The sequence below is a fragment of the Colossoma macropomum genome, unplaced genomic scaffold, assembly GCF_904425465.1.
Source record: "Colossoma macropomum unplaced genomic scaffold, Colossoma_macropomum, whole genome shotgun sequence".
Lineage (NCBI taxonomy): Eukaryota > Metazoa > Chordata > Actinopteri > Characiformes > Serrasalmidae > Colossoma > Colossoma macropomum.
Window position 1 is genome coordinate 20,824,659 of NW_023494792.1, and position 15,945 is coordinate 20,840,603.

At 37.0% G+C, this 15,945-nt stretch overlaps 1 protein-coding gene across 3 annotated transcripts in view; it reads right to left on the bottom strand.

Annotated features, from left to right (window-relative positions):
* The window catches only part of eps8l2 (EPS8 like 2), a 42,106-nt gene that overhangs the window by 11,423 nt on the left and 14,738 nt on the right, over window positions 1-15,945 (bottom strand). For 2 of the 3 annotated variants that reach the window (XM_036576504.1, XM_036576503.1), the window contains 3 exons: window positions 5,954-6,018; window positions 1,412-1,573; window positions 436-585 (listed from right to left, as the gene is read on the bottom strand). In XM_036576504.1, coding sequence (XP_036432397.1) covers window positions 436-585; window positions 1,412-1,573; window positions 5,954-6,018 — 377 coding nt within the window. Of the gene's footprint in view, window positions 1-435; window positions 586-1,411; window positions 1,574-5,953; window positions 6,019-7,071; window positions 7,147-7,443; window positions 7,769-15,945 lie in introns of those variants that run through there. The other variant, XM_036576505.1, reaches the window with a different exon arrangement.

The window sequence follows — 15,945 nt, forward strand, 5'->3', positions numbered from 1 at the left end:
TCCAATCCAGACACAAAACATTTACACTCCCTTTTTTCAAAGGCATCTTCTGAATTCAGATACTGATTAGATCTCTTATCCTTGTGCAATGTTTATATGTTTAAATCGGGCTGGTAACTACCTCAGGATCAGGACAGCTAGATGTGAACACACTCCAATCACTAACACAGTTACACTCGTTTTTAAATGCATATATATGGACAGCATCCAGATACAGGACACATTTTAATGCCAAGTGTGAACAGGGCAATTTTGCTTCAACATTTTAAAATGCCCTGCCCTGTGATGGGACTAGTGACCTGTCCAGGGTGTTTCCTGCCTCCCTCCCAGTGACCGCTGGGATAGGCTCCAGCACCCAGGAGGATAAAACGGTTCAGATGATGAATTGATGAATATTAAAACTCAAGCCTTCATCTGTGTGTGTGTGTGTCTCACCTCCACCTCATCGCAGTAGAAGAAGTGTATGTCTGGTTTGTGCTGCTCGTTGTCCTGGCAGACCAGCAGCAGGACAGACGGGTAGCGCGTCTTATTCAGCACTGTCTGACTGTGATGTACTGTGGAGAGAGGGAAGTTCTCCAGCTCCTCCTGAGAGAGAGAGAGAGAGAGAGAGAGAGAGAGAGAGAGAGAGAGAGAGAGATGCTACTGCAAAGGGTCAAAAAAACTAATAAACACAATAACTCTGAATATCTATACTGCTGTGCACTAGGCAGACTGTGTAAACGTATTTATCTTGGCAATAATTGTGTTTTTAGTCTGAATACAAATAAACATTAAAAGCTAACAAGAACTAAATGTTTTGTAAAATTAGTTGAGATCTTGAGAGCTGGTCAGAAGAACACAGGTTTGGTTCAAGATTTATCCTCGCTGTCCCAGCCATCACAGAGATGTGTTCAAATGCACCACTAGTACATCTTATTTCATTTAATAAAGCACTGATTAGTCAAACTAAGTGTTGTTTGACAATTACAATTAATACTGGTAAATTAAAAACTTTTGAATATCATTTTCTTGGGTGCCTTAGTGCCACAAAGACATTTCCTGACAATATTAAAGGTCTCTGAAAGGTCACACTGATACTGACTGAGAAGGAAATCAAATCGCCCAGCCTGCACCACAGTCATAATCACACAAGAGAGCCAATGAACATCAAGACACCAAGGCCACAATAAACACCTCACTCAGCTGATTCAGCTGTTCAGTTCAGAAGATTACACATCAGCAGAGATAATTGGTTACAAGTTCTTTAAAGAGATTTCCAGGTTAAAATACATTGATACGTTCGCTCTTGCACCAGCTAATATGTGCTCAATAGCTTAATTTTGATACCCACCATATCTGCACCCACATGGGCTCCCACTCTGGTCTCTACACACACACAAACATAGAACTCATGAGCACATGAAGCACTTACCATTGTATCACAGTCCAGAAGCTTGATGGCCTTGTCGCTGACCTGCAGCAGCATCTCTTGGGTCCAGATTTTATCTTTCGAGTCCAGCAGGATCAGTTTCTTCACTGCATCATCTACGGTAGCTATGGACTCTGTCTTGTCCATTATAAACGTGGAAAGATGCTGAAAAAAGATATTGATATCTTACTGTTTATTTATCTAAAACAAGGGTGGGGAACGTAGGGGTCAGAGTCCAGCATAGTTTGGAGATTCTCCTAACTGAGTTCACCACCTCTGAACTAAAAGGATCAGGTAATTAATCAAGCAGTTGTTTTAAAGAACCTTGTAAAAAGAGGTAATGTTTCCCGTAGCAGAAAGTTTCAGAAAGTTGTTATCTGGGCAAACTAGCAGGCCTAACCTAACCATTACAGTATTTTGCTCAGTTCATTAGATTTCACAATCATATGTTTATACTGCAACAAAATACAACATAATTTATTTAGTTCTCCTCTGTCTTTGGTAATGCAGCTGAAGTCAACAGACAATTTAGTTAATTCTTTACTAATTCTTTCATATATACAACTTAATGTCAGTAAGTTGCAACCTATTGTCTAACTTGACTAATAATTAAAACTAACTAGCAAGTGTGATAGCTAATTAGCCAATTTAAACACTTTACGCATGTACTATAATAACCATAAAATGAACAATAAGACTTTAATTGTTAATCACAGTTATTTGTATGACAGCTAATCTTCAGCTAAATTGAATGATTGAGAAAAGACTACAAACAAGTTTCCTTTTAAACAAATAATACAGTTGTATGGAAAATTTTGGGCACCTCTGGTCAAACTGCATGTTTGTTGATTTTCTAAGTGAAAATAAGTTCACACATCCTCTACAGAGAACACACTTCTGCACATTTTAATGCCCAGTTACTGTTGCTGAATTTAACATACAGGGGAAAAATAAAGCATAAATGTGGCCTGTAGAGGATGTGTCAACTTATTTCCAATTATATACTCAATAAAACTTGATTTGACTGGTGGTGTTCACACTACTGTATGTCCAAAATGAATAATGCTAACATCTTGAATTCAGTTCTGAATAGAGAGAATTGTCAGGGTTGAATGGATGCTGAAATACAATGACAACTAGAGTACTCAGAAAAAAAGACAGGTATTTTTAAATATTTGAGATACAATATTTACCTCTGCAAGGCCAAAAATTATGGTATATTTAAATATCACCATGAAACCATTTATGGAATGACAGCCATCAATTTGTAAAGTGGCACAGCCATCAAACCACTACACTTTGACAGGGAAAAGTCTTATAAGTCTCATCTTCATTTCAGCAGCTTGTTCCTACAGATACAGTAAGATGCAGAGAAAGAGAAATAAAGAGAGCAATAGCCTGATAGCCTAACTACCTTGCTGCCAAAAGGAAGTTTGGAAGTATCCATGTATTTATCAGTGGTGTGTCATGGTGATGGCCACACCTTCTCATTGTCTCAATTGTTCAGAAGTTCTTTAGGCCTTCTGTTACAGCCATGCAAACAGAGTTCAAAGACTGGAAAATTACAGAGAGACTGCACGATTGCAAAATTCTGAATCAACAGTTCACAAAGAATAGCTGGAATGTGGTATGAAACCACAGCAACAACCTTTTACTCTGCACACCCACCAGAACATCAAGGGCGATCAGGCATTTGGCCAAACACTTTTAAAACTATTGGGGCGATGCCCCACCACTTTTAATGTAGTTCAAGATGCTCGTTCCAGAAGAAAGGAATCTCCGCTCTGTCAAAACAATTCTGGAGGCACCCTTGCTGCACACCTTTTGTCAACTTGTGTGTGTGTGTATGTGTGTGTGTGTATGTGTGTGTGTGCATACATTGGTGCATAAGAAATAAAGAGATCATATCAAAATAAGCAGGGATGCTGCTACCACCACATCTGACCCATATCTAAGGTTAAACTCCAACAGGGCAGTATTTATTTAAAACATCGTCCATAATTGATAAAAAACCCTGCTCCTTGTGAGTGCCAGAGAGTTTCGCATTACCCACATGCATTAAACATCTAATTTAACCACACGCACATTTATCTGCATGTCTGATCGAAGTCTCCTCTAAGGCTGAGGAATTTTCGACAGGCTTTGAAAGAGGACTGGAACTCAATTAGAGTCTAATCGTCCAAGTAATGCAAATGAAAACAGGTAAACAGGAGGTGGACTACAGCTACAGTTATGAAGCCAGTTAACCCCTTACCAAGCCAAAGTTTTATCACACACTATAACCTAAGAAGAGCTCCATTAGTTGGCACTGAGGTCCCTGTAGTTAATCAGTAATAAGCCTTAGTATATAATAAACCTCAAAAAGGCGTTAAAGGAGCAATTCACCAAAAATGCAAATATTGCTAATAATGCAGTTAGAATTGCTCAGTGATACCCTTTTCATTTACTGCTAGCCATGCTAGCATATAATGGTAATGACTGCAGGCAGTAGTCCAGCATTTGCCGCTGTAAAATCTTTCCCTAAGGTTTTGTTCCAACAGCATGGCTTCTCTAATTAGTTCAAACTCAGCACTCTGAGTCTGAAAGGATGTGTAGCTGTAAAGAAATGGTTACTGAGAAAAGGAAATAGACAAAAAAGAAGAAAATTTAAAGAGTTCATTTGCAAAAAAAACGATTAAAGCTATCCTTTAAAAAACAAACTGACTGTCGTAAGTTATTCTTAACATACAGCACATTCTGAACTCTGAATACTGTTTGTCACAAAAGTTGTTATTGTCCCCTGTCAAGGCATTGCAAGTTCATGTTTTACAGCAGAAAAGCAGTTAAGCGCCAGTCCTGTTCTCCAGGAAAACCCAATAAGTCAGCTCGGCGAATCAGAGTGCAGTATTCAGGTCATGTGACTCAAACTGTTTTAGGCAAACAGCTCCCTTCTCCCTACACAGTGCAGTATGCAGGTGTTAAAATAACAGCTACTGCACCTAAACAGAGCTCAGTCTGTCTAACAAAGAGCCACTTTGGATTCAGCCACTTGTGCACAATTCTGTATATTTGGGTGTAAAAGCCAAAATTTCATAACTCACATAGTACACAATATAGGGAGCAGTGAGCCATTCAGCCCTAGGATGTTCCGAGGTCTGATCTTATAGATGTTTAATTTTGCCAATTAATGGGCTGTTTTTGTTGCAGTTTTTAGAACTTTATCTGCTTGTTTGATGTTAAATAATGTTAAATACTGACTTTTGTATCTGTTAAATGGCTTTGTTTAACTCTGAAAAATGAAATGACCATTGAAGTTATCAGCTTTTGCCAAAAAAAAATTATTTAATAAAAAAATATATATTTTTTTTCCATTGAGGTTTAATTTACTTGTATTTTACTGAGTTATTTTTACTTAATCAAAACAGCTCAATGGCAGTTAATTTGATATTACCTGAAATGCACAATAAAAAAATGATTTATGAAAATTCATTAAAATGGAGAGATCTGTTTTCACAAAAGAACTCCTTATTTGTAAAAAAGAAAAAAAGATGCTGCTGTTCTCAGAACAATGGACTGACCCAGGTGTGGTAAAATATCCCTGCAGATTTCTTTAAAAAACTGAAAGCAAGTCACCTGAAAAGTTGTGATTATATTCCCAAATCTAAACAAATAAATTTCAATACATTTAAAAATTACTTTTTGTGTAGGAATATCATATTATGACATCTTTTGCACATTTTAGCGTCTACACCTTTTTACATAGTTGACACACAGCGTGGTTGACATTGTTATTGTAGGATCCTACACTTCCACTTTTAATAAACTACTGCTGCCTGTTGCAATCAGCTGATAAGCTTTAAACTGTACATAAGTGTTCTCTAATAGAAATCAGCACTGAAAGTGATTTGAAATGTAATCTTTCAGTTGATGGTGTGCTCAGCTATATGAAAGAGCACTCAGTACTGATTCCCTGATACAGAGGAAACCTGATATAGGAGGAGCTGTGTGGGTGAGGAGAGATTACTGCTGTGTGTGCATAGAGAGAGAGAGAGAGAGAGAGAAGTTACACAACACAGTCATTAGAAAAGTGTGTGAGAGACAGAGAGAGTGCACAGTTCAAAAGTTTCCTGTGGTCACTCAACTGAGTGAACTACACCCAGATCTATTCAGTCAAGCCCTAAACTAAATGCAGCAGACACAAACAACGTCACTGTTAGGACTGAAATTAAAAACGCCAAACCAATGCAACATGATAAATATAGTGATAAATTCCTGAACATTGCAAAAGGCTTTGGCACTCTGACTGAAACTGGCCATAGAGTGAGTCAACACGATGTCTGTCCGGAATCCAAAGACTGGCTTTAATTACTTTACTGCAATGCCATACCAAAAACTGGAATGTGCCTAAACATTAACTTACAAGTTCATTGTTACTGGAAAAGCCACAAGCACTAAACTGCATTCTTCACTTTAGCACAGAAACAGACAGATATTGAAGAGGGAGGGAGAGAAGTGAAGAAAAGGACAGAAGGAGACAGAAAGGGAGGGACAGAAAGACTGCCTTACCTGGACGTGGTACTGAGACGTCTCCTGCATGATGAAGTTTGAGTTCGAGTATTTCTTGCGTTGTTCTAAAATGGAAAAGAAAAATTGTTTGTGATGCATAAACTATATCCACAACACTGAATGCACACATTGGTTAATACTTAATAATTGATAACGTAACAAGATTAAATTAAGAAAGCTGTAATGAAGCTATAATAAGGCAATGTACTTTCTCAAATCACAGAGATTTCAAAGCTTAAACAGTTTAGGCCTATATACAAACTATTCTTCCAAATAGTTCAAACTGTATATATATATATATATATATATATATATATATTTAAAAAAACAAGTATTCAGATCTTAGATATTTGCAAGGATTGTGTTATGATCATGAGGCAGCAATAAGAGTTTTTAAATAAAAAAAAAATATATGTTCAAAAATTGTTGTCCCACATTTTCACATTAGTATGGAAATACAAGGAGTTTTGTCCATAGGTGGAGGCTGATTTTAGCCACACCCCTGAATTTTAGTACAGGACGTGAGACTGCATCTCTGTCCCTCATGGCCACATGGTAAACAGTTAGATCCCATTGTTTGAAGTAAACGTGTCCCAAAATCTGATAATCAGTGTGTAACATTAAGAATTGTCACTACTGAAACACATATATATTTTTTTGTTATAATAAAGCATATTATGATTTTCTGTGTGTACAGCTGTTCAAAGCTACATTTGTTAGTCATGTAATGGCTTGAGTTATGTTCAAAATTAGCTAAAATTGTCATTACCGAAACAGTAACAGTGCTATATACTATTTTTGCCAAATGTAACCCCTTCATACATTTGTATTATTTCATATGTGAATATTTTAAAATGCATATAACACTTTACCAGGTTTTTTATAAAAGAGAAAGAGGGGTATACACTGGTAACTTTAGTTGCCGGTGGGCTTAATTATTCATTTTCAGCGTTATAGATGAAATACAGTGACAACCAATGTGATTTTTTTTCAGCACTGGAGATGCACAATAAATATAACTGGAGCATGCCATTCAACTACAAACAAGAAATTGCCAAATAAGTAAATAAATAATAAATTTTGCACAATGATGACAGATATAGAGACAGCAGACTAACCTGAATGCCACATTTTGAGGTTCAGTGAGGATAGATTAGGCACATGGAATCTACCAAACTGTTATAAGGAAGTAGCTGGAGTAACATACACACGTAGACACCATACATAAAAAACAGGGAGAAAAAGCTTACACAGCTGAGCTCAACACCAAACAACAGTAAAACTGAATTCAAACTCTTTCTCATAACGTTTTCTCTTAAAATACATATAAAAGAAGTGCGTCATTCATTAGCTCTGTAATGTAAAATTATAATGAAAAAATCAGCAGTGGTTATGTAATATTCACTAAACGTTTCCAATTAGACCAACAAAATGAGTCTTTCTTCCACAACAGTAGCTCATTGAAAACTATAAATAGCTCTCATTCCTACCCATCTGACCGTCACCAAATTCAATTTCCCAGCAAAATTCCGCTCAACTGCTCAAGCCCCATTAGTGAGTCTGACTGTTGCTCAGCGCTCCAGACACATTTACAGGAACAGCTTCACTGACAGGTCGACAGTACACTTCAATTCACACTTTACCTCAGGGTCAAAGGTCAACTCTTACGTGATCTGCTCAGTTTAACTCTTCAGCTTCCTCCTCCTCTCTTTTAATATAGCTGTGCTCATTTGGTTTACAACAGCTGCCATAAATCAGTTCAACAGAGATGGTTTAAGAAAACAATACTCACCCAGCAGCACACCCACACACACACACGCAGAAACACACATAGTAACACATACACACAGTAACACACACACATACAGTAACACACATACACATATAAACACACTCACACACAAACACACACACAGAAACACACATAGTAACACATACACACAGTAACACACACACATACAGTAACACACATACACATAAACATACACATATAAACACATTCACACACAAACACACTCACACAGAAACACACATAGTAACACATACAGTAACACACACATAAAGAAACACACACACACACACAGTAACACACATACACAGAAACATACACACACATAAACCCACTCACACACAATCACGCACACACATACACATAAACATACACACATGAACACACTCACACATACACACAGAAACACTCACACATAAACACACACACACAGTAACACACATACACACAAGAAACACACACATCTACACAAACAGACTTACACAGAAACACATACACAGAAACACACACGCACACACACAGAAACACATACACAGAAACACACACGCACACACACAGAAACACATACACAGAAACACACACGCACACACACAGCCTTAGGCATTACTATCACCACACTAAAGTACTTATTTGAGTATTCAGTTTTTTGCTCCAGTGAAATCCTCTTGGATCATATAAATAATTTAGGCATTACTAAGTAGTGTACTAAAGTACTAAGTACTTTTTTGGTACTAAAGTACTAAAAACTATAAAGTACTATAATGTTATAGTAGTTGATTTAAAAAAAAGAAAATCAGTTTTTCTATGATTGCTTACACACTAAACTTAGAAATAACACACACTTAGTGAAACCTGACACTGAAGGAGCAAAACCTCAGCCGAGATCTGCACAACTATAAGCTCATAAGTTTATAAGCTATAAACACACAGTGTTTTGTAGACCACTAAGCACACTACTTGACTTCTTGACACTACTTGATTACTGGAATTTTGCTCGCACCCGAGATTACTATTTTGACTTTTTGTGAGCCACCTAATGATCTCCTTTTTGGTAAGTATTCAAAAATGCATTCATTTAAAACTCTAAAATGTACCAATTATTGAATAATTAAATCTTAGAATTCACTGTTAATGCAAATTCCAAATTTTCAATCACATTTTTGTTTGTAAGTATCCACCACTTGATAAGCAAACAGGTCTGACAAAACCTTTAAAATGTAAAGTCAAAAACACACAAATCTCTCATGATAAACACTCAGAAAAACACTCTCAGATAAACGCTCAGAAAAAAGCATGAATCGCTGATGATGACAAAATCATGGTGTAATTTGAGTAACTAATCAGTCATAGCTCATTACAATAAGTAACATTCTGTCAAAAGTGCAGCTTCCAAAATTTACCACGTTCATGTTTGTAAGTAGAACAGGAGATATTCTTAGAAAAGAACTGACAAGTTCTAATTGTACATAAGTCTTGTTTAGTAGAAAGAAAAACAATCCTTTTTTTCATTTTTTTCACACTGAATTAATTGCAAAAATTGCAAAAGTGCACAATTGAACCTGTTGATGCAGAATGTAAATAAAATTCAAATGCTCAAATTAGACCAACTAGACATAGAAAAGTAGTGTTACCAAAACATTATAACATACTTATTTCACGTAAGCCAAAATACAGTCATCAGGTCAAACTGTACCACACTACACTGTAATAAAATCCAACTTAAATATTCAAGCTTTGCAATTTAATTTAAATTTAGGGTTAACCCTTGTGTGGTGTTGGGATCTGCGGGACCCATTTTTAATATTTACCAAAAGAAAAAATGATGTGTAAAAAATGTAAATAAAAACAGACGGCAATGCTTTGCAAATCCTTTTTAACCTGTAGTCAATTGAAAACAGTGCAAAGACATTTATTGTTCCAACTAATCAACGTTATTGTACATATACACTTATTCTAAATTTAATGCCTGCAACATGTTCCAAAAAGTTTGGGCAGTGGCATGTTAACCACTGTGTTACATCACCTTTCCTGTTTACAATGTTCAGTAATCATTTTTGAACTAAGGACACCAGTTGTTGTGGTTGTGAAACTGGAATTTTTTTCCCATGATTGCTTGATATAACATTTTACCTGCTCAAAAGACCATGGTCTCCGTTTTCATATATTGTGCTTCATAATGTGCCAACATATTTTCAAATGTAGGTCTGAGCTGCAGACAGGCCAGTCTAACACCTGTACTCTCTTACTACAAAGCCACGCTGTTGTAACACATGCAGAATGTGGTTTGGCATCATCTTGCTGAAGCAGGGACGTCCCAGAAAAAGCTGTTTTTATACCCAAGCATAATTGCATCATCTGTTTAAAATGTTTTTATATGTGTTTTTTATGTGTTCTTTTCACTAATGTTCCTAGCCTTAAATTTTCACATTTTTGGAACATGTTGCAGGCATATATTTCAAAATGAGTGTACATTTACAAAAAAACAGAGAAGCTTGAAAGGAAAACATTGAATATCTTATCTTTACATGGTTTTCATTAACTTCTAATGAATAAAGTTCAAAATGAACTTACAAATCACTGCTTTCTGTTTTCATTTGCATTTTACATACTATCCCAACTTTTTGGGGATTGGATTTACTGTTACATAACGGTAACATTGTGTTTTTTGATAAACCTAAAATTGTAAGTCTGCTATGTTACTTACTTAAAAAGTAATTTAAAGCAACCTTTTTTCAGTCCATTAAATATTTTCAGACACAGAAATGTAAGCAACTTCAGGCTCTCCATGTGGTGTAACTGTCAAGTGATAACAACTAATTGCAAGAAAACAAGTAATTATAACTTAATTATTTAGGTCCATGAAATGTCAGGGCTTTCAGTGATATTCCTGCAGCAATCTAAACTAATAAGGGACCCTACCATGTCTTGTTTGACAAACATGACAAGACATTAAACGTTAATGCACTTGAAAGATGCACTGACTAGAAAATGATAAAGATTGTATCAGCAGATTTCCAAAGGACTTGGATTTGGATCAGCAGCAAAAACTGGACTAAGAAATCCCTAAACAAAGCAGTTTGTGTTGTTTAACTTCATCTATCTATCTTTATTAAGCAGACGAAGCAGAGTGGTTCCAGCTGAGAAGCTCAGTGGCCTGTTTCAGGCTCCTCAGGTTAAGGGGCCAGGGCTAATCATTACCATTAAGCAAGCACATGTTCTAATCAGCGGGCTTAAGGGATACTGTAACAAACAAACAACTCCCACCCCTCCTCCTCCTCTTTCTCTTTCTCTCTCCCACCCACCCGATCACAGAAGGAAATGTTCCCTCACTTCCTGCTCTCCATTCATTCTCCCTCTCTTCTCTCTTCCTGTGTGAGTGAAACAGTAGTGCTTGCATTGGGTCCGCGTGTGGGCGGCAATGAGAAAGTAGAGCTGTACACTTACATTATTCATGACTGACATTTATGCCAATCGCTTCACAGCTCGCAACGAGAGCCACTTAGGCAGCATATGGGCCCTGTCAGAGCTCGCTGACCATAGCGTAAGGCTCTTGTGCTGACTCAGGACCAATGTCCACTACCCACCGCCTACTGTTAAGAATGACAGGAGGAAGCACTGAACTGATCACAGATCAGAATAAAAAAAAAATCACATGACACCTGGAGAAGGCCTTGACTCTCTCTCTCTCTATTCTTCCAAACTTCTATGAAGAATAATCGTTAAGAACAGGAATCAGGGGGTCTGTGGGCATCCTCAAATTAAACTTAATATGTTTTTTGACCTTTTAATGCCACTTCAAATGTAATTTAACTGTAAAATAATTGCCATCTGTAGATTATTGAAACAAATGGTGAAATTTTGCCCACAGAGCTCATTCATTAGTTTTGAACCAACACCAGGATTGTGTTTGTGAGTAGAAGAGATATTTTATTATGACGTGAACTTGCTAAACTTTGTGTTGTACATGCTGTCCTGCTTTGTAGAAAGAAAGCCCACCCAAATTTTTGTCATTTACTATGTAGTCACTTGCGTAATTACTTTTAAAGATTTAATAGCAAAATGAATGTGAGCATGAAAGCACATAAAGTTAAAACAGTTGTTACTTTTGTTACTGTCCTCTGTTTTATTTGCATTTACCTGTAAGTCCTTTTAAACATCTGGTAAATGATACAGTTGTATGCAAATGTTTGAACACCCTGATCAAATTACATGTTTTGTTGATTTTCTAAGTGAAAATACTAACAAAACCTTTATGGAGAACACACCTAATGTGGCATTTTTATTCACATTTTAGTGCACAATTTTGATTTGTTAATATTTTAACATATTGAAAAAACATAAAATGTTCCAAAACTTTTGCACAGACCACACTGTATGTATTTTTCCCCAATATGTTACATTCAGCAAATAAACAATAATTGTGCATTAAGATTGAAATAAAATTGAGTGTGTTCTATGTGGAGGATGTGTCAACTTATTTTTACTTAGCAAATCATAAGTAAGCATCAATTTTTAACTTTTTTGCAAACTTTTGCGTATCACTTTATAATGTACTGTTAGAGCTGTTCACTAGCAGAAAAGTCACAGCCTACATAAGAGCAGCTCTCTGCTGCCTTTCCAGATCATTCAGATCTGTTCCCTCTGTTCTTCGGTCATGGACTGGCAGGACTGGTCAATATGAACCGCAGCTGTCCTGAAGTGACTGCTGAAGAGCAGGTAACGCTATCTGTCTTACCTCTCTCTTCTCTCTCCAGAGTATGACGACACTGTTTTCTTTTATTTTGTTTACGTACTGCGAAAAACAACAAAGGTGGTGCCATTTCATCAAGCCGAATCACCATCTGATCTTATCACAACATCCTTAACATTCATAGATTTAGACAAGCCGCTTAGCACAGTGCAATTATACCCAACAAAACATGCGCTGTTACACCAAGTGACTCGGAAACATACAGTACTGTGCTAAAGTTGGCTGCCAAAAATATTTATTCTGGCTTTAAGTGAGATTTGTGCCAGTAAAACAGTATAAAGAATCAGAATAAATACAAATAAACACAAATACAGTCAAAAGTAACAAGACTTTTTGTTTTTAAAAGGTTATCAATTTGTTGGGTAGAAGAACAGAGTTAGGAGAACACAGGTTAAATCAGCACGCCTGTATTAATTTAATGAGGATGGGTTAGATAAACTAGACAGAATCATATGCAAAAGTTTGGGCACCCCTGGTCAACTGACATGTTTTGTTGATTTTTTAAGTGAAAAGTTAAAACATCCTCCATATAGAACACACTTCTGCACAGTTTAATGCACAATCACTGTTTATTTGCTGAATTTAAAATATTGGATTACAAATAAAACTTAAAATGTGGTCTGTGTGAAACCTATGACCCATATTACATGTTTTACTAACATGTTAAATTGTGCACGACAAGCAGAAAAATGCCATATTTAAGTGTGTCCTCTGTAGAGGATGTGTTAACTTATTTTCCCTTAGAAAATCAACAAAGCATGTCATTTCACCAGGGGTGTTCAAACTGTTGCCTACAACTGTATTGGATGGTGACTGTAAATACTTCCTCAATGAGAGTTTTGGAAATGGGTACACTACCAAACTGATGGACATAAAATCAAAATGTGTTGTTTATTTTTAGAACTTCTAAGTTTTTTTAACACATAAATGCAAAACCCCCACAGATAAATAGGTTTGCATATCATTTTGTCATAATTTTGTGCAGTACTGCATATCCCACTGTGCTGCAACAAATACCATAAAATAACAAACCAAAGCATTAATCACATCTTAAATTTCAATCCTGATAAATATAATCCAAACCTAATTTTGTTACTATGGCGAATACACCTGTTCTGACGGCTCCTGTAGAGGCCCATCAGTGACAAGCATCGACGGCAGTGAAGTTACCATGCCAGCATGCTACAGGGTGCCTGCTGGACGCAGGAAATGAGGCGCCCATGTGGTCAGTGCCATCTGCCCCACACAAGCAACCATCTCCAAATAACCCACGCAGGCCAGCACAACCCAAATGGATGCAATATGCCAGGCCACCACACACTTTCACAGAGCTCAGCCTACAGACAGCTTTGGTGAACACTCACACACATATGCAGACTCATGTGAGGAGCAAGAGCTGGAAGAACATGAAGAACAATCTAAAATGAGAAAAGACAATCAACTACGCCTACACTCCAGCAATCCCATCACTCTAATGAGGAGATGAAGCTAACACAGAAGACAGGCAGAAGATTGAGAATATAGAAGAAGATGAAGAAAAACAGAATTACTGTGCATGAGAATAGTTTTGGTCCAGCTGTTGATTCTTATTTGCTTTCACTCCAAGTTGCTGAGACAACCAGCCGCTCCGACCGTCGCAATCTCGGCGGATTCAAAGTGGCACTTTCTCTCCCTCACTCATTCTCTCTCTCTCTGTCTCTCCATCTCTCTGATAGCTCAGATAAGCCTGTGTGAATAAGGCAGGTAAGAGGCCCGCAGGCTCATTTGCATTGCCGGACTGTAGGCAAGCTGAGGCTGAGTGACAGTGCAAATTTTTGCATAGCAGAACAAAGAGGATGTTTGCACAGAATGAGAGAGATTAAGCAAAGCACACAGTTCCTATGGATCTACCATTGTGAAAACAAAACAAAAAAACACTGGTTCACAGAGTAGAAAGGAGGGCTGAATGATAAGACGCTTCACCAACAAAGACAATATTACAGTTAACGAAGATGATGTATCAGTACTATAAGATTAAATGGTAAAAAGAAATTAAAAAGCTCATTATTGCATTAAAATGAACAGATATGCAAATAGAATGATTTCCAAGCATGTTAATGACTTCACATCCTCATTCTGGCCTTCACAGAAACTATATGCCTCCTGTTTCTCTGTTTACTACAAAACACGCTAAACTGGAAAACTGCCATGATTTAATTTATAGCAAAAACACTGCAGAAGATTGCTGTAAAAATTCTGGGAAAAACAGGTCTGCTTCCTGTCAAATCCATTAAAATGTCAGACCATACAGTAATTAGCTGTTAATTGCGTTTTTGGAAAGTGACCAGTACTGTGCAGTCTTCAGTAGCCTGTATCTGAATATTACACTGACGGGGAATCAGCTTCCCAACATTTTTTGCTGTTTTCTGCTGTTGTTTATTTCTTCTACAGTTCATTTCACACAAAGTTTTTGTTTTAACTTGTTATTTCTGACCCAAAGACATTTGAATGCATTGTACATGTTTTGTATCCCCACTCTTACAGAAAAGCCATATATATATTTCATATGGAAAGTGTACTAAAACCATGTGTGTTTACAAGCAATCCCACAATATTTTTCACATGTGCATCTACAGGTAGTGTGAGATATCACGCACGCCTCAGCCGCCAAGTTACCCTGTGCTAGCTATCAGTGACCATCTGTCACAAAAAACAGGTTCTTTTTCTTTCTCCTCCCTCTCTCTTTCTCTCTCTCTCTCTCTCTCTCTCTCTCTCCTCTTTCCTGAGGAGATCACTGGGACACTGGTTTTCTTTTCTCCTTTGTGTATTAGTACACAGTTAATGACACTGCCATTGCTCAGAAAGAAGGAAAACGCAGTGGTTCTGAGATACCAGGAAAACACGCCTCCTCCTACACACACTCTCTCTCTAAAAGCCTCTTTTATACACCTCTATAACATGAGCATACACACGCACAACTGCTTCCACATACTCATAACAGACACACCCAGACTGGGACAGAAGCGGACTGTGTACATTCAGACACACACACACACACAAAACTACAAAGACATTAGTTAACACTGAGACTCCAGTGAATGATTACCAGGACAGAATTATAAGGTAGATTTTACAATGAAAGTATGTGAAAAGTGCAATAACGGTTGCCATAGCATTGCTTTCAAAACACAGTACTGTACAAAAGTCAGAGCCTATCTATTATTCATTTATTTTTTAAGTCAAAATGGCTATTTATTATAAGTTATTTAGTTTTCAAAGAAAACCAATTTAAAATGTCACTGAAGCCTCAACAACTAAATGTAAAATCAAAATCTTCTGAATTTTTCAGGTGTCTTGCTTTCAGGTTTTGAAAGAAATCTGCAGGGATGTTTTTCCAAATCTCCAAAGTTCAGTCTTAGAAAGTTTGTTGCATTTTCTGCTTTTCACAATCCAAATAATCCCAAACACATTCAG